Below are 19,189 nucleotides of genomic sequence, written 5' to 3' on the forward strand. Positions count from 1 at the left end.
ACTTCATTTTGGTGTAAGTTCCATGTGGTATGTGGTCAATGTAGACAATTTTAGTCACCGGAATGAATGGCCACAAAAATTGAATTTTCGAAACTGGAAAACAAATAAATAAATAAATAAAAAGGAAGCTCCAAGTTTGCACTGCGATAGAAATTTCACTTCCTTTAACTCAGCTTCCGGACAGTGTTTGAGGTAGTTTTTTTTGTTGTAAAGTTACATTTAAGTATAATGTACGGTTATGAAAGTGGAATAATGTTGGCAGGAATGGTCGGAGTTGCAAGACAATTTTGAACTCAGTTAACCGCTGATTTGTTATTTGCAATAAAACAGCTGATTTGTTTGGAATAAAAAGTGATTGATTGTTAATATCTTGAATGGGCTTTACGCAAATGTCTTCAGAAGCTATTGAGCTTTTGTAACATACTTTTAAAACTATTTGTAGATGGAAAGCGTGGGTATAAACGTGAGATTTGATAACGCTGGGCCACTATATTTACTAGTATTCTCTCAGGAAAGTAAATTATTCAGAAATAACGGTATCCATTTTTTTTCTTCAACACGCCTAATAAACATGTTAATCTTACGAACAGACTGGTCGTTCCGTCTGGGACACTAATGGACTGTAACAGGGCACAGTGTAACTCTGCTGGTGTAACAAGGCCGACCCGACATCCTGACTCTATACTTCTGTCATTTTATCCCATCCCGGCCAAACTGGGTTATGTTTTCCAAGAGGGTAACAGCGAAAGAACCTTACGAATAATTTACGACCATTTCATGAATATTTTATAACATCACTTTACAGGAGCTCTCGCAATCGTGTACATTTTTTTTTTTAGCTTGTTTTTCACCGGAAATAGCAACTCAATAATAATTTTTCATTCTGCAGTTAAGTGTAACTTTATACTTGAACTACACGTGTACAAACACGTGTTCAGTAAGAAGCGATTACCAGAGTGTCAAACAACTTTTTTGACTTGAGCATTTAGTAATGTTTTTTTCAGCACAAAATGATTCGTACGACGCTCCTTTCCGAGGACATCCGAAGTAATCTCATTAGAGTGGGGAGACCTGTTCAGGGAACAGGAGGCTGAGAAAACCGACAGCCTTCGTTATATTTTATAAGTTTTGGGCTTCGTTTTTCCTTAAAGTTGAAGTCCAACATGATTAATGTAAAAAAACTGAAATTTAGTAAAAACAGAAAATAGTAATAAAATCAATATTGTCTTGTTGAATATTATTTTGCGTAGGCTTCATTTGGTAGCCTAAAAGGTAGCTACAGCATTGGTTTTGGTCGCACTGGGATGACTCCATATTGTCATTTGTCCCGTAATTAAACTGGGCAAGCGAATACGGGATAGATGAATAAATTTGCAGGAAGTTAGGTTGCCATAGTTGCAAGAGTATTGTCCCGTGTACTTTGATAGTTTTGGGGAAAAAAAGCGGCTCGATCGCATGGCTGGACATGGACGCTACGGTTATGCAACAATCACAACATTGTTCAGCATTCGGTGCTCTAGATGCACGCATGTTCAACAAGCGCACGCACTCACACACACCTTCAAGCTGGGTACTGTCGGGTGCCGGCTTGGGGCAGTATGTTTCAGTTCCAGCTCTCTGTGCTGCGCCAGAATGGAGGCGGCAACCCTGCCAACAATCGCCCCACACCCCGCTGCGCCAACACTGAGGGTGTCCCCCGCCACTCGGTCTTGTCTTGACGTTATTAGCTTGCTTCTTGCCGCCAGTCTCCACTGCTGTGACCTCATTCTCCGTTCTATATACGGCTGAGGGCGTCCTCAGTCACTGGTACTCGTCTCCATTTCAATGACACACTGTCCGTCCGGCTTCATTCATTTTGAAGCCCTTTGCACTCCGCATCACTAGCAGTCTAGTAACACAGTATTTCTGCTCAATCCATTTCACTCGGCATCATCACTTTACACCATTATAGAAAAAACCCGCAAAGCGGCCGTTTGTTTACAAAAATAACCAATGTAAACTATTGAAAAATGTTCTTTCAAGATTTTGAAATACCACGGACTAATTTGTTCACAAATCTGGTAAAAACTCGCGGATTATTTCCCTTACAGCAGTTTACGAGTCAGTCACAATTTAGATTTATATTAAAAAGACCAATATTTTACAAATAATGGGTCTATAAAGGCACAAGATTTAGTAAAGGCAGCCCAAATTTCAAAAACTCTAAATAAGTAGTAGTAAATGTAATTTTTAATTTAAAACTAAAACTATTAGCCATTAAATTTTGTCCATCCCTGGATTGTAACCTTAGTGAAACCTTCTCATGACGTGGCTAACACAACTAAGTACACGATATAGTGAAACTTCCTAGATCGTAAAGAATATTTTATGAAAATTTTTCTCCAGTAAGAAAAATAAAAGACTTTTCTCCAGCGATTGTGTCGATCTTTGAAGAGTGGGATTCAAATGTCGCAGTTTTCTTCTCCCACACGTCCTTCATAAACGTCTCTCTTAGATCTTCTTCCAGTACTCTTCAGGATCTTCGCCTGGGGCTTCTTCCGTCCGCTTTTGAACGGCTGAAGAGATCTTGTTCACCGCGCTGGTAACCTCAAAACTATTTCCGTTTCAAAATCTCCATTTTGAAATGTTTGACATACACAACAATTACTTTCAGGAAGTAAGCGAGAATGAAAAGTAGTATTTGGGTAGAGTTATTGCGGTAAATGGGATCCCAAAGGTGAGCACATTGTCTTAGAGGTGGAAGCTCACGGTAATAAATCATTGCACGGTAAACCCTCTGAATTTTCAGTTCCTAAAAAAAAAATGGAAGGAAAAATATCCTATTTTATTCAGTTCTGGGTCTTAAGACGACATCAGGTTAGAACCTCGTGAATATTGAATCGGACTGATAGCTCTTGGGTACATGATTAACGAGCGGAGATGAAAGGCGAAGACATCTGAAGGTTACAATCTCTTTAACAACACCTGCTCTTAAAGCTTTTTGCTATTTGACAGCGGTGATGTTTGCCCTTAGAGAAAGATAGAATTTGTAGACAGCGACCAGCATGCTGGTTGAGTAATAAAACATTTTACTAAGTAATGTTGAAACAGACTCTTCTTGAAAGGAAGTAAGAATGTCGCGCTTTACTTTTATTTACTCCAACCCCCGCAGAGGAGGAAGTAAAGCAATCGTGCCAAATATCGGCATAAAGTTTTCACTAGATATGCCACAGTTGTGTTCCCTTAAAAATAAAGTTTTGCAAGTTTTTCTAATTTTGGGAGTTTGAACTGATATCTTCTTTCTGCTAGAGGCCCTTTCCCAATTTTAAGCCCCCACCAAAAAAAATAACAACAAAAACTGAAACTAATTCAGGACAAAATTCTGACACGAACTTGAGTTTACCTGTAAACCTTAATGAAAATTGCCTTAAGCATTTCACAGTAGTCATAATTAATCCAATAATAGCCTTAAGAGAAAACAGCCTTAAGCACTTTCACCCGTCAAAGGCACTCTACTGACTTACGGCCTTAAGCGCGCCAAGAAGGAAGTTTAAAGGTCTACAGAAACTTTCGACAGTTATCCTTGTATTTAAATTATACAAAATTCTCTCAGAAAGAAACTTTGTAAACAGATATCATTTCCAGAATTCATAAGGCAAAGAAGCAATGACGTCTGCATTTAGTAGGTGAACTAACCTACTAATGTAAAGGATAAACTAACTAAATTAGTGAAAGATGACAAGTTTATTATTTACAATGGCACTGCCACGTAACCTTCCCAATATCAGGTTACTCTAAAACAAACCAACTAACAAAACAAACGTATATAAAGTAAAGTTCTCCCCCCTCCCTATCATCAACATCAATGCGACATTTACTGTATTGAATTTACGCCGGAATACATGACTTTGGATTCTGAACGCAAAAATGTAGTTTCAAGGTAGAGAAATTTGTAGAATGCTGTTCGGCTGGTCAGATAAAAATTTACCTACAAAGTAATCAATTTCCAAACTACAGATAGATTTTCAGTTGACCTGAAATCCACCTCCAAACATGAAATCATTATTGCAAAAATTTGACCCAATCATAATTTATTACAAAATTACACAACTAATTTAGCAAGGTGCTATTGAAGTGAACACCTTTTTTTAAGAAATCAATGCTACCATATTCTAAAACTAGTTTAAAAAAAACCCTATCAATGAGTTTTTATAGTTTAACAAAAGTTGATGAAACCTTGCTCATCAGCAGCCATCGCAATCCAACAGATATGTGCGTGTTGTGGGCGTAGAAAGCCATGACAAAGCCAGCATCTTATTGGTCACTCCAGCCGCCCATATTTTACACCTCTACCTCTGCATTTTGATTAGTGAATTATTTAGCATTAATTTTTTCATAGAAAAATATAGTTTAGATTTTTTTTACTAATTTTTCTGCCGCAGTTGTACCATAAATTAACAGATTATGCAATAAAAATTCAATTTGAAAATATTAAGTCAAATGTGAATACATTTATTGTTTTATCTCATTGATGTACAAGGGAAACGGGAAATTGGGGTAGATTTTGGTCAGCACAGCTAAAAACCCGATAGCCGTAGATAGCTCAACTTTAATCAGAGGTATTAAGCTCAGACAAGAGTCTGTCCCTATCATGAAGCAAAATTTTCGTTCTTTTGCAAATTAAATGCTAAAAAATTTACCAGGTTTAAATGAATACAAAAGAAAACAGTCGTGTGATTCAAAGCAGACTGTATAGGTTAAGTTCGTTTGTTGTCTTCTTCTTGAATTACAGAAATTAATTTAGATCTCCAAACATTCGTCATGTTTATGCCTGTGACTCGAATGAAATATAATTGCATGATTTGTGGCAGAACAGAAGTTAAACAAAACAATAACACATTTCCGTGAAATGGGGTTGCCCCTTGGCAAGATTGATGCATCCCAATGATGATTTTATTAACCACTATAACCTCCAGCTATTGTATTAGCTGGTAGAGTGGGGAATGGCCATCTGGGAAGAAAGCCATGGAAGGATCTCCTGATTATTTTAATTACAATATTAATTATTTACTTCTTTTTTAATTTTGTTGCTTTGGGGGGGGGGAATCTGTAATTCAAATTGTGTGTGTGATCTATAGCTTTACAATCGATTGCTGAGAGCAAAACTTGGTGGCAACACTGTGCGTAGTTCATTGTGCGAGTTTTAGTTTTAAACCAAAACATTTTAACACACTTTATGTTTGTATTGTTTTATATAGTACGTATATAAAAGGCTAGCTTGGAAGGCTATTTTCGTTTATAATTAGCCAAAATCTAAACTCAATTAAACTTTGTAAAGAAGCTCTAAAACAATGGGCCACAGTTTTCCTTCAGAGTTTATCTTTGAGAAGAACTTTTACAAAGTGGTAAAAAAACTGCTAAGGTTGGCAGCCATATTGCATACTGTTTGCTGCGATCGTCTAGCGATCACTGGCAGTTTATATTCATTTCCGCGGAGATTATTAAGGTGTCATTTTTGTGTGATTTAATAATTGAAAGAACAAGTGAAATCATTGTGAGGTACCATCGCGCTGGACCAGAGTTGGGCAAAAATTTAATCAATTAAAAAACAATTGAATTAAACCGAAAATTATATTTAATCATGATTAAAATTAAAAATTTAATCGGCCAAAATTAGTTGATTAAAATTAAATTCACTTTTAATTTAATCGGAATTTAATCAATTAAAATTTTTAATCATAACTAAAAAATTAAGATTAAAATTAAAATTAAATAATCATAATTTTAATTGATTGAATTAAATTCCAAATTTAGTTTTAATCACTTTGGACGATTAAATTTTTTAATTTAATCAAAATTTGAGAGATTAAATTTTTAAAACCAAACATTGCCAATGGTTAAACCAGAATCGGACCAATGCATCTTTATTCCGCCTAGCTGATGCCTCTTCTCTATCAATATTATCACCATTTCCAAACTTGGCACCTTCATTCTACCAGTCTGGTGTCTCATATATACCATGTTGGTGACTCTCAAGACTACCTTACACACATATTTAACCATGTTTACCACTCACTATACTTAGATAGGACCTCCTCACACTCACATTTAACCATGTTTACCACTCACTATACTTAGATACCTCTTCTACATTTATAGATCTGAGCACAAAATAACTATAGTTTATAATTGAGAAAAACAAAGTGTACAAGTGAACAAAATTTCATATGAATACGTGGTTCACAGTGGGAGATATAGAACGGCCATAATTTTAAAGAATTTCATGACCCATAAAATTTTCATCTCTTTATATCTTCTACCTTTTTAGATCTGTGCCCAAAATAACTATAGTTTATAATTGAGAAAAACAAAGTGTACAAGAGAACAAAATTTTATACGAATACGTGGTTCAAAGCGGGAGATATAGAACGGCCATAATTTTACAGAATTTCATGACCCAAAAAATTGTCAACCCTTTATATCTTCTACATTTATAGATCTGAGCACAAAATAACTATAGTTTATAATTGAGAAAAACAAAGTGTACAAGAGAAAAAAATTTCATACGAATACGTGGTTCACAGTGGGAGATATAGAACGGCCATAATTTTACAGAATTTCATGACCCATAAAATTTTCAACCCATTATATCTTCTACCTTTTTAGATCTGTGCCCAAAATAACTATAGTTTATAATTGAGAAAAACAAAGTGTACAAGAAATCAAAATTTCATATGAATACGTGGTTCACAGTGGGAGATATAGAACGGCCATAATCTTACAGAATTTCATGACCCAAAAAATTTTCAACCCTTTATATCTCCTATATTTATTGATCTGTGCACAAAATAACTATAGTTTATAAATGAGAAAAACAAAGTGTACAAGAGAACAAAATTTCATACGAATACGTGGTTCACCGTGGGAGATATAGAACGGCCATAATTTTACAGAATTTCATGACCCAAAAAATTTTCAACCCTTTATATCTTCTACCTTTTTAGATCTGTGCATAAAATAACTATAGTTTATAATTAAGAAAAACAAAGTGTACAAGAGAACAAAATTCCATATCAATACGTGGTTCACAGTGGGAGATATAGAACGGCCATAATTTTACCGAATTTCATGACCCATAAAATTTTCAACACTTAATATCTTCTACCTTTTTAGATCTGTACCCAAAATAACTATAGTTTATAATTGAGAAAAACAAAGTGTACAAGTGAACAAAATTTCATATGAATACGTGGTTCACAGTGGGAGATATAGAACGGCCATAATTTTAAAGAATTTCATGACCCATAAAATTTTCATCTCTTTATATCTTCTACCTTTTTAGATCTGTGCCCAAAATAACTATAGTTTATAATTGAGAAAAACAAAGTGTACAAGTGAACAAAATTTCATATGAATACGTGGTTCACAGTGGGAGATATAGAACGGCCATAATTTTAAAGAATTTCATGACCCATAAAATTTTCATCTCTTTATATCTTCTACCTTTTTAGATCTGTGCCCAAAATAACTATAGTTTATAATTGAGAAAAACAAAGTGTACAAGAGAACAAAATTTTATACGAATACGTGGTTCAAAGCGGGAGATATAGAACGGCCATAATTTTACAGAATTTCATGACCCAAAAAATTTTCAACCCTTTATATCTTCTACATTTATAGATCTGAGCACAAAATAACTATAGTTTATAATTGAGAAAAACAAAGTGTACAAGAGAAAAAAATTTCATACGAATACGTGGTTCACAGTGGGAGATATAGAACGGCCATAATTTTACAGAATTTCATGACCCATAAAATTTTCAACCCATTATATCTTCTACCTTTTTAGATCTGTGCCCAAAATAACTATAGTTTATAATTGAGAAAAACAAAGTGTACAAGAAATCAAAATTTCATATGAATACGTACTTCACAGTGGGAGATATAGAACGGCCATAATTTTAACGAATTTCATGACCCAAAAAATTTTCAACCCTTTATATCTTCTACATTTATAGATCTGAGCACAAAATAACTATAGTTTATAATTGAGAAAAACAAAGTGTACAAGAGAACAAAATTTCATACGAATACGTGGTTCACCGTGGGAGATATAGAACGGCCATAATTTTACCGAATTTCATGACCCATAAAATTTTCAACACTTAATATCTTCTACCTTTTTAGATCTGTACCCAAAATAACTATAGTTTATAATTGAGAAAAACAAAGTGTACAAGAGAACAAAATTTTATACGAATACGTGGTTCAAAGCGGGAGATATAGAACGGCCATAATTTTACAGAATTTCATGACCCAAAAAATTGTCAACCCTTTATATCTTCTACATTTATAGATCTGAGCACAAAATAACTATAGTTTATAATTGAGAAAAACAAAGTGTACAAGAGAAAAAAATTTCATACGAATACGTGGTTCACAGTGGGAGATATAGAACGGCTATAATTTTACAGAATTTCATGACCCAAAATATTTTCAACCCTTTATATCTTCTACCTTTTTAGATCTGTGCACAAAATAACTATAGTTTATAATTGAGAAAAACAAAGTGTACAAAAGAACGAAATTTCATTCAAATACGTGGTTCACAGTGTGAGATATAGAACGGCCATAATTTTACAGAATTTCATGACCCAAAAAATTTTCAACCCTTTATATCTTCTACCTTGTTAGATCTGTGCCCAAAATAACTATAGTTTATAATTGAGAAAAACAAAGTGTACAAGAGAACAAAATTCCATATCAATACGTGGTTCACAGTGAGAGATATAGAACGGCCATAATTTTACCGAATTTCATGACCCAAAAAATTTTCAGCCCTTTATATCTTCTACCTTTTTAGATCTGTGCACAAAATAACTATAGTTTATAATTGAGAAAAACAAAGTGTATAAAAAAAAAAAAATTCATACGAATACGTGGTTCACAGTGGGAGATATAGAACGGCCATAATCTTACAGAATTTCATGACCCAAAAAATTTTCAACCCTTTATATCTTCTACATTTATAGATCTGAGCACAAAATAACTATAGTTTATAATTGAGAAAAACAAAGTGTACAAGAGAACAAAATTTCATACGAATACAGTGGGAGATATAGAACAACCATAATTTTACAGAATTTCATGACCCAAAAAATATTCAACCCTTTATATCTCCTACCTTTTTAGATCTGTGCACAAAATTACTATCGTTTATAATTGAGAAAAACAAAGTGTACAAGAGAAAAAAATTCCATATCAATACGTGGTTCACAGTGGGAGATATAGAACGGCCATAAGTTTACAGAATTTCATGACCCATAAAATTTTCAACTCTTTATATCTTCTACATTTATAGATCTGAGCACAAAATAACTATAGTTTATAATTGAGAAAAACAAAGTGTACAACAGAACAAAATTTCATACGAATACGTGGTTCACAGTGGGAGATATAGAACAACCATAATTTTACAGAATTTCATGACCCATAAAATTTTCAACACTTAATATCTTCTACCTTTTTAGATCTGTACCCAAAATAACTATAGTTTATAATTGAGAAAAACAAAGTGTACAAGAGAACAAAATTTCATACGAATACGTGGTTCACAGTGGGAGATATAGAACGGCCATAATTTTACAGAATTTCATGACCCAAAAAATTTTCAACCCTTTATATCTTCTACATTTATAGATCTGAGCACAAAATAACTATAGTTTCTAATTGAGAAAAACAAAGTGTACAAGAGAACAAAATTTTATACGAATACGTGGTTCACAGTGAGACATATAGAACGGCCATAATTTTACAGAATTTCATGACCCAAAAAATTTTCAACCCTTTATATCTTCTACCGTTTTAGATCTGTGCCCAAAATAACCATAGTTTATAATTAAGAAAAACAAAGTGTACAAGAGAAAAATATTTCATACGAATACGTGGTTCACAGTGGGAGATATAGAACGGCCATAATCTTACACAATTTCATGACCCACAAAATTTTCAACCCTTTATATCTTCTACATTTATAGATCTGAGCACAAAATAACTATAGTTTATAATTGAGAAAAACAAAGTGTACAAGAGAACAAAATTTCATACGAATACGTGGTTCACAGTAAGAAATATAGAACGGCCATAATTTTACAGAATTTCATGACCCAAAAAATTTTCAACCCTTTATATCTTCTACCTTTTTAGATCTGTGCACAAAATAACTATAGTTTATAATTGAGAAAAACAAAGTGTACAAGAGAACAAAATTTCATATCAATACGTGGTTCACAGTGGGAGATATAGAACGGCCATAATTTTACAGAATTTCATGACCCATAAAATTTTCAATCCATTATATCTTCTACCTTTTTAGACCTGTGCCCAAAATAACTATAGTTTATAATTGAGAAAAACAAAGTGTACAAGAGAACAAAATTTCATACGAATAAGTGGTTCACAGTGGGAGATATAGAACGGCCATAATTTTACAGAATTTCATGACCCAAAAAATTTTCAACCCTTTATATCTTCTACATTTATAGATCTGAGCACAAAATTACTATCGTTTATAATTGAGAAAAACAAAGTGTATAAGAAAACAAAATTTCATATGAATACGTGGTTCACAGTGGGAGATATAGAACGGCCATAATTTTACAGAATTTCATGACCCAAAAAATTTTCAACCCTTTATATCTTCTATATTTATAGATCTGAGCACAAAATAACTATAGTTTATAATTGAGAAAAGCAAAGTGTACAAGAGAACAAAATTTCATACGAATACGTGGTTTACAGTGGGAGATATAGAACGGCCATAATTTTACAGAATTTCATGACCCACAAAATTTTCAACCCTTTATATCTTCTACTTTTATAGATCTGAGCACAAAATTACTATCGTTTATAATTGAGAAAAACAAAGTGTATAAGAAAACAAAATTTCATATGAATACGTGGTTCACAGTGGGAGATATAGAACGGCCATAATTTTACAGAATTTCATGACCCAAAAAATTTTCAACCCTTTATATCTCCTATATTTATTGATCTGTGCACAAAATAACTATAGTTTATAAATGAGAAAAACGAAGTGTATAAGAGATAAAAATTACATATCAATACGTACTTCACAGTGGGAGATATAGAACGGCCATAATTTTACAGAATTTCATGACCCAAAAAATTTTCAACCCTTTATATCTTCTACATTTATAGATCTGAGCACAAAATAACTATAGTTTATAATTGAGAAAAACAAAGTGTACAAGAGAACAAAATTTCATACGAATACGTGGTTCACAGTGGGAGATATAGAACGGCCATAATTTTACAGAATTTCATGACCCAAAAAATTTTCAACCCTTTATATCTTCTACATTTATAGATCTGAGCACAAAATAACTATAGTTTATAATTGAGAAAAACAAAGTGTACAACAGAACAAAATTTCATACGAATACGTGGTTCACAGTGAGACATATAGAACGGCCATAATTTTACAGAATTTCATGACCCAAAAAATTTTCAACCCTTTATATCTTCTACCTTTTTAAATCTGTGCCCAAAATAACTATAGTTTATAATTGAGAAAAACAAAGTGTATTGGAGAACAAAATTTCATACGAATACGTGGTTCACAGTGGGAGATATAGAACGGCCATAATTTTACAGAATTTCATGACCCATAAAATTTTCAACCCTTTATATCTTCTACCGTTTTAGATCTGTGCCCAAAATAACCATAGTTTATAATTAAGAAAAACAAAGTGTACAAGAGAAAAATATTTCATACGAATACGTGGTTCACAGTGGGAGATATAGAACGGCCATAATCTTACACAATTTCATGACCCACAAAATTTTCAACCCTTTATATCTTCTACATTTATAGATCTGAGCACAAAATAACTATAGTTTATAATTGAGAAAAACAAAGTGTACAAGAGAACAAAATTTCATACGAATACGTGGTTCACAGTAAGAAATATAGAACGGCCATAATTTTACAGAATTTCATGACCCAAAAAATTTTCAACCCTTTATATCTTCTACCTTTTTAGATCTGTGCACAAAATAACTATAGTTTATAATTGAGAAAAACAAAGTGTACAAGAGAACAAAATTTCATATCAATACGTGGTTCACAGTGGGAGATATAGAACGGCCATAATTTTACAGAATTTCATGACCCATAAAATTTTCAATCCATTATATCTTCTACCTTTTTAGATCTGTGCCCAAAATAACTATAGTTTATAATTGAGAAAAACAAAGTGTACAAGAGAACAAAATTTCATACGAATAAGTGGTTCACAGTGGGAGATATAGAACGGCCATAATTTTACAGAATTTCATGACCCAAAAAATTTTCAACCCTTTATATCTTCTACATTTATAGATCTGAGCACAAAATTACTATCGTTTATAATTGAGAAAAACAAAGTGTATAAGAAAACAAAATTTCATATGAATACGTGGTTCACAGTGGGAGATATAGAACGGCCATAATTTTACAGAATTTCATGACCCAAAAAATTTTCAACCCTTTATATCTTCTATATTTATAGATCTGAGCACAAAATAACTATAGTTTATAATTGAGAAAAGCAAAGTGTACAAGAGAACAAAATTTCATACGAATACGTGGTTTACAGTGGGAGATATAGGACGGCCATAATTTTACAGAATTTCATGACCCACAAAATTTTCAACCCTTTATATCAGTGGTTCTTAACCTTTTCATAGACGCGAAACCGAATTATATGTATATATTTTTCTCGCGGAACACTAACATTAAATAATTTGAAATTCGGTATTTAGCAAGAACTTAAAAATTAAATTCAAATTAAAAAAAAATGAATAATTTTTTGTTTCCGTATCTTTCCTAAGTTTCTAAATTTCAATACATTTAACACTTGGACCATATTCGCGGTACACCGGTTAGGAACCACTGGTCTAGAGACTCGTGAAGAAGGCCAAGTCTACAAAAATTAACCGAAAGGTATTTATTGAAGACGCTCAGAAAAAGGGCCTCGCCAAAACGTGGTTCGAACCATTGGTTGAAAAGCCATAAAAGTGGATGATTAAATTAGTTTGATTAACGATTAAATCTGAAATTTAATTGATTAAATAATTGTCATATGATTAAAATTACGATTAAATTCGCCGATTAAATTCTGATTAAAATTAAAAATAAATTCAATCAATTAAAAAATTTAATCAATTAAATTTAGAATTTAATTTTTATTTTAATCAGTGCCCAACTCTGCGCTGGACTACACATAAAATTAGGTTATCCCAATTGAGCGCCAAAGAGCCAAATAAGAGACGGTCCCGTCCAGCTGTTTCCCCCTCTCTAACTGCTGTAAACGAAATCAGATGATCTGCAGACCTTTTTATGGGTGTTGGTCCATTGTCTTCGCTCAGAGATCTGTTCTTACTGATGATGTTCTGTGCGTTGAGGTTACACCTATTCTTTAAGTAGATAACCACTAGTGTAGCTACAATTTGCTTCTTTTAACAATTACCAAGTATTTTACAAGGTTTGAGTAAAAAAAAAATTATTTGCTGAGATGAATAATAGAATAAATATTTTTTGTAAAAGAGGAAGCGTAACGGATGAGTTTTTGGTAGTGCACGAGCGCTGATAGTGCCAGAAGTAACGTCGGTGGTTAATTATTTTGGCAGATCTCCCAAGTGTCAGTCCCGCTGACAACCCAGTTATATTCAATAAATAAATTAATATTAAATTATGGTTGATTCCAATATACAACTTAGAATCACAATAACCTAAATATCAAATTGTTAATATTACAATTGAAATTTAATGTCAAAATCGATATAGTGTAGACATTGTTACTGCATTAGTAAAAGAAGATATTGGTTATCCTGCCGATTATCGATCTTCAGAAATACCTGAAATATCCATTTTGAGGACTCCAGAATTGTAAAAACCTTCAGCTAGTTGTCAGAGCAAACCCTTGCGAGTGTTCGCATCACACGAGATGAACCTTCGCAAAACATAACCTTTACCTGGCCACCATCTTGTCACTGCACATTAATCCCCTTATCTTCTGTTATCTTTGAGAAGTTCAGCGACCAAAGATCTACCTGGAATGTAGTAAACATATGAGAGAAATGAATGTAACAGTCGCTCCCGACACTTGTAAGACTAGCTAACCTTTCTTGCAAGGAAATGGATTCGCCATGACCAGTTTAACGCTATTTACTGTCTCACCGCCTGTTTAATATTAACAAGAATTAAGCACTTAACCAAAAACTCCAAATTTGACGTTGAAAGGAAGTGCTACGTAACAGAGCAGATTTTTCTACTTTTTTCGAAACTACTGCCAGTACATTTCTTTAATCTTCGCAAATCTGTCTGTTTGTTTGAAACATTTTGCAAAGGAATTGATTAAAGCACAGTACTTAGCGAGGAGCGAAGTTAAGCTCTGTACTTTACAGGCATAGTGGGGCCAGAAGTTCCAGGATTAGAGAAATTGCTAGAACTGTACAAATCGGGCTTTTTTCGAATTTTCAGTAATTTTTCCTGGACATTCGCCGAAAGATTTTCACTTGAACTTTGGCTTAACGGAATGCCAGGCTCATACATCAACTTGGATGTATTGGGGGATCTGAAGAAGCTCATTAAAAGTACCATTATATCGCAGGGAATGTGCAACATAGAAATCAACTATCTAAAGCCGGGTAAGCTATTGCGTCAGTCAGAGATAATTTTTTTAACAAAATGGTTTTTACAGGAAGTCTTACAAACAATCCTCCTGACATCATTAGTAGCCTCTTCTACTTGGGACTTGGAACGGACGAAAGTGGTCTCACTAAAAAAGAAAATTTGGTTTGCAGTATGAGGGAATCGATTCTGGCACTAAATCTTGTTGTTATGAGCATTGTGTTTGCGTTTGAGTGTGTGTGTGTGTGTGTATAAAAAGTTTTCTAAGAAGATTTCTTGAATGCGAGGTTTTTGCCGCGCCCGCCCTTTCACTGCTACCTAGAGTAGTGTGTGTAGATCGATACGAGGGGGGCCGCCACACTCAGAACTCGCCGCTCTGCACTCGCCTCACTAACGCCCTCTTCTGTTTGTTTTTAAACTTCTCTTTTTTTCCCTCTTTCCACTCTTTAACTATACATGTAAACACTTGTACAGTTTCTCCTTAAACCTTTAAGAAAACTATGCTAAAACTAAAACTAAGTTAATGTTTAAGGCGATCGAGCAAGAAAGGTACTGAGACGATAACTCTGGCGATCGTATTGCAATCTTCAGGAGTTGCTTTGCGGTAGGATTAGTAAGGCCCCTAGAATATGAAGAAGTCACAAAGATCTGACTGAAGAAATACTAAACGCTGGCAATTGATCCGATTGAAAATAGATTGGTTGGTTTTTCGTTGCAACATGCATCCATTATGTTATCAGTGGTTTCGAATTCCTGATGACCTCCTTTGCCAAAGGATTATTGTTGTTATTTCGCTCTAATCAATTTCCTTCGACCTTGTATGTAAAGGGTGTTGGCCACAGATTAAGAAACTGTCCAGCGCTATTAGACTTTATCTTCGTTATCTTCTACGTTCTGTGTGGTTCCATCTACTAAGCATTCACTATTGGTATGCACTCACTTCTTGACTGGAAATAGCACTTCACTAAAGAATTTGCACTTTTTTGAGTTACCATTAAAAAATAAAAAAAAGTTGATAGGTTACATTATTTACAAAGATTACAACATTTATAATAAATTCTCGTAACACATATGTGCAAAATTGTAACTGATTGAATATGTATGTTCAATTAACATTAAGAGAATTTTAATTAACAAAATAAATCAGGAATTGAAGTAAACAATCATGTAGGCCGTGGATGGACACCATTAAGCTCATGCATTAAATCTAGCGAACCCCTAATGATAGTGTCAATTATAGAATGAATTGTTTTTCGTATTGTTCAATTAATCAGCGAGCACAGAAGAGATGAAGCTACATGTACTGGTCATTACGCCACCTTCTTTAAAATGGGGACTCAATATTGTAGTGCTATATAAAAGGAAGTGTTGATTTCGCCTCACGAAGGTAGAAAGTGGGCTTCTGAACACTTCTCAGAATTTCTGAGTGTTCCACTTCCGTTCAAGTGTTTAATCTTACAAGGTTTACTTTTCCGCCGGAACAGGGCGATCGTGACGAATCTTCTAAATGGAGTTTGCACCGGAAGTAGCTGGTCTCCTGAGTCCATTAAAGTGGGTTACAGGAAATAGTTGCGTGGGTTTGTGTGTGCACCTCAGCCGGAAGACCAGACTTGATACTTGTGTTCCACCCCAGGACTTGATACTTGTGTTCCACCCCAGGACTTGATACTACCCTCCCCCCCCTCCGGAAGTATCACTTTAGAGAGATATTTCTTTTTTGTATTCACTTTTTTCAGATTCTCTCTTTCACACTCACTTGTAGATCCACAACCTTCGTTCAAAACCTTTTTCCTGAAAACTCGAAGACCAGTCTCAGCATTGCCGTAGTGAAAAATATTAGAGGTTCTGAAGTTAACAAAGCACTCAAAGCAAATAACTCGCTTTACTTTTGCTTTCCCTAACTTTAACAACGATATGTGGTTGAGGAACCATTCAGAATATCTTTTTTGCCACTAGTATACATATACTCGTACAAGTATATTTGAACATGCACATCGAAGCTGTTTATATTTGTCAGAAAGAAAAAGGAGCGGCTAAGGGATTAAGTCCCTATTTCTTGCACATAGACTATATTCGTAAAGTACTAAATCAACCCACAAACAGACTCACTATTTTTTTAGCCAATGTAAAGGAAATATCCTGGTACAAGCACATTAGAGATTTAGGTAATCAGTTTCAAATAGAAATTAACAAAGAAATTCTCAAAACATTCCATCCTGAAAACCTAGTAAATAAACTGGAATTAAATAATAAAATGGAAATGCTAACCAGAGTTGATAAAAGTGAGTTTCATAAATTATATTCAAAACTAGATCCACACCAGGCAGAATTTTATATCCACAATAATGCAATAAATTTATATAGTAAATCTCTCATATTAAAAGCTAGAGGCGAACTGTTATACCTGAACTACCAACCATGGAGTAAGAATAGGGTGTTCCTTGTGCAATCTAAATGTCCCTGAAGATACGGTTCACTTCCTAGGAATATGTCCAATTCTAGGGGAATTTAAAAAAGGCATATTTTGGTAAAATCAAGAGGAGGTGGTCAACTTATTAAATGGTACCAACTGGACAACACTCGCCAAAATACCTAAACACAGTTATAAAATATCGGAAGTTCCTGGTTGAGCATTTCCAACATAACAATTAAATTAATTGCTGTATTAATAATAAATACTGTAATTGTAAGCTAAGAATGAATTAAATTAAATAACTTAAAGTAGGCAACTCGACAGACGGCAAAAGCCATTGTCTTGTACGTTTTTTTTTTTTTTGTAAAAATTCAATTGTATTTATATAATTTGTAAATAAAAGCATTTATTCATTAATTCATAATAATAAATGAATCCGACAAATTTAAAGTATTGAAATGACATCACGATTGAGATCACATGTTTGTATACATCGTCTGACTACACTATAACCTATAAATATCTGTTGCTATAACATTTGCAGATCTTGGTGAAGTGGAGGACATACGTAATCAAAGACTTGCTCGGGCAATTTCTGATGAATTCTCATCAGCTGTTTTACTCTTAATTGGTTGGATTGAAATGTTTCATTCTGGTTTGGACAGGTGATGAACTCGGGGAGGGGCGGCAGAGGCTGCAGCCCGAGGGGCTAGGCCCTGCCCGACCAGCATGTTGCCCCCCGGATGATGAAGAAGCAAAACGTACGCACTCTATCGCTGATCGTTTGCACCTTCACCTACCTACTGGTCGGCGCTGCAGTCTTCGACGCCTTAGAATCTGAAACTGAGAAACGACGCTGGGAAGCCTTAGAAGGTAAATAATATTGATAATAATATTCTTTAGTTCTCTAAGAGATTCCTTGAACAGATTATATACACTGTGGTGTAACAAATGGCTGCCATTAAAGGATTTTTCACGTTGAACAATAAGTCTTCCCAGTATTACCATAAAAGTATAATCCACTGTTAGCAATCACTTGAAACCATCTTTTTCCCCGTTATACAATAACTCTTTGGCATCACGTAGGTTTTTTGGAAGCAAAAGATTCAATACAACCGGCTTTCACTTCCTCTTCCGTGGTAAAATTGTCAGCAGTTGTTTGGAATAAGTGACATTCCGGAGGAGCAAGGTCTTCTGTTTTTAAATTTTTTCGTTTTTTGACCACAAATCACAAATTCAGACACAGATCGATTTATAAAAAACAATTCTTTCGGGCCTAAGGGTCGAAATGTCTACTCTTTCAGTGGGGCTTTACTCGTTCCGTTCAGGTGTTGTTGATGCAGGCGTATAACCAACAGTCTTTACCCTAAGATTCATGAGGTCCAAGTTAACCCAAATCCGAGACCGAGAATCGAGATCAGCACATAAATTCATTTCAGCTTTGCTGAAACTGGAGATAAAAATACTTCACGCATTCAGTTTTCCTATTAAGAGCGGAAAAGGGAAGGTAAAATGGTGGACAGGCAGGTGGGTAGGACTCGAAAAAGCCAACAGACTTACATTTACCTCGATTTTCCTGTATTAAGTTATAAAAAAAATGTTGATGAAAAATAAGGAAACTAATTAGACAGTTGGACCTCCTAAACTGAGTGTATTTGTCAGATTTAGAAAATGAAGTACAAGTCAGGAAGGCAGTGATGGAGGGAAGAGAGGAACTGAGCTTGACTGTACGCAAAAATTAAGGGGAAAAAAAATTAATGTCTCTCAAAGAAATTAAGGGAAAAGTTTTCCTTTTAAAATGATTATGAACAAAAAAAAATTCTATTAGGGAAACTCTGTTCTCAGCATCCCTGGTTCCATCATTTAAGAATTAATTTTCTTCTTAAAATACGTTTAGCGGTCAGGAAAACGTTCACTTTGTGAAAGCAAGTGAGAGGCGGAAGGTAACAGCGTTCTAGAGGGGAGCAACAGCTCTCTACCCTCCTCTTTAGGGAGCGCTGCCAGCATATTACAACCCCAAACTACACTTCCGGCCAGTTGGATACAGTTTACAGTCTTGATACTCTTTTAAACCACATCAACTATTTCAAGCGCTTAGTCAT

The 19,189-nt window shown here is 34.3% G+C and overlaps 1 protein-coding gene and 1 long non-coding RNA gene across 7 annotated transcripts in view; one reads left to right on the forward strand and one right to left on the reverse strand.

The window, feature by feature from the left end:
* Positions 1–19,189, forward strand: part of Task6 (TWIK-related acid-sensitive K[+] channel 6) — a 91,243-nt gene that overhangs the window by 36,369 nt on the left and 35,685 nt on the right. For all 6 annotated transcript variants that reach the window (XR_012457148.1, XR_012457149.1, XR_012457150.1 and 3 more), the window contains exon 2: positions 17,753–17,960. Coding sequence is in view for 1 of the 6 variants with exons in the window: in XM_074123580.1 (XP_073979681.1) it covers positions 17,831–17,960 (130 nt within the window). In the remaining 5 variants the exon portion in view is untranslated. The remainder of the gene's footprint in view (positions 1–17,752; positions 17,961–19,189) is intronic.
* On the reverse strand, positions 13,786–15,870 carry LOC141451854 (uncharacterized). Its single transcript, XR_012457153.1, has 2 exons — positions 14,165–15,870; positions 13,786–14,094 (listed from the first exon to the last, which is right to left on the reverse strand). It is a non-coding gene; the product is annotated as an uncharacterized lncRNA (long non-coding RNA).

Source organism: Rhodnius prolixus, unplaced genomic scaffold, assembly GCF_049639745.1.
Source record: "Rhodnius prolixus isolate KJV_2025 unplaced genomic scaffold, Rpr scaffold_14, whole genome shotgun sequence".
Lineage (NCBI taxonomy): Eukaryota > Metazoa > Arthropoda > Insecta > Hemiptera > Reduviidae > Rhodnius > Rhodnius prolixus.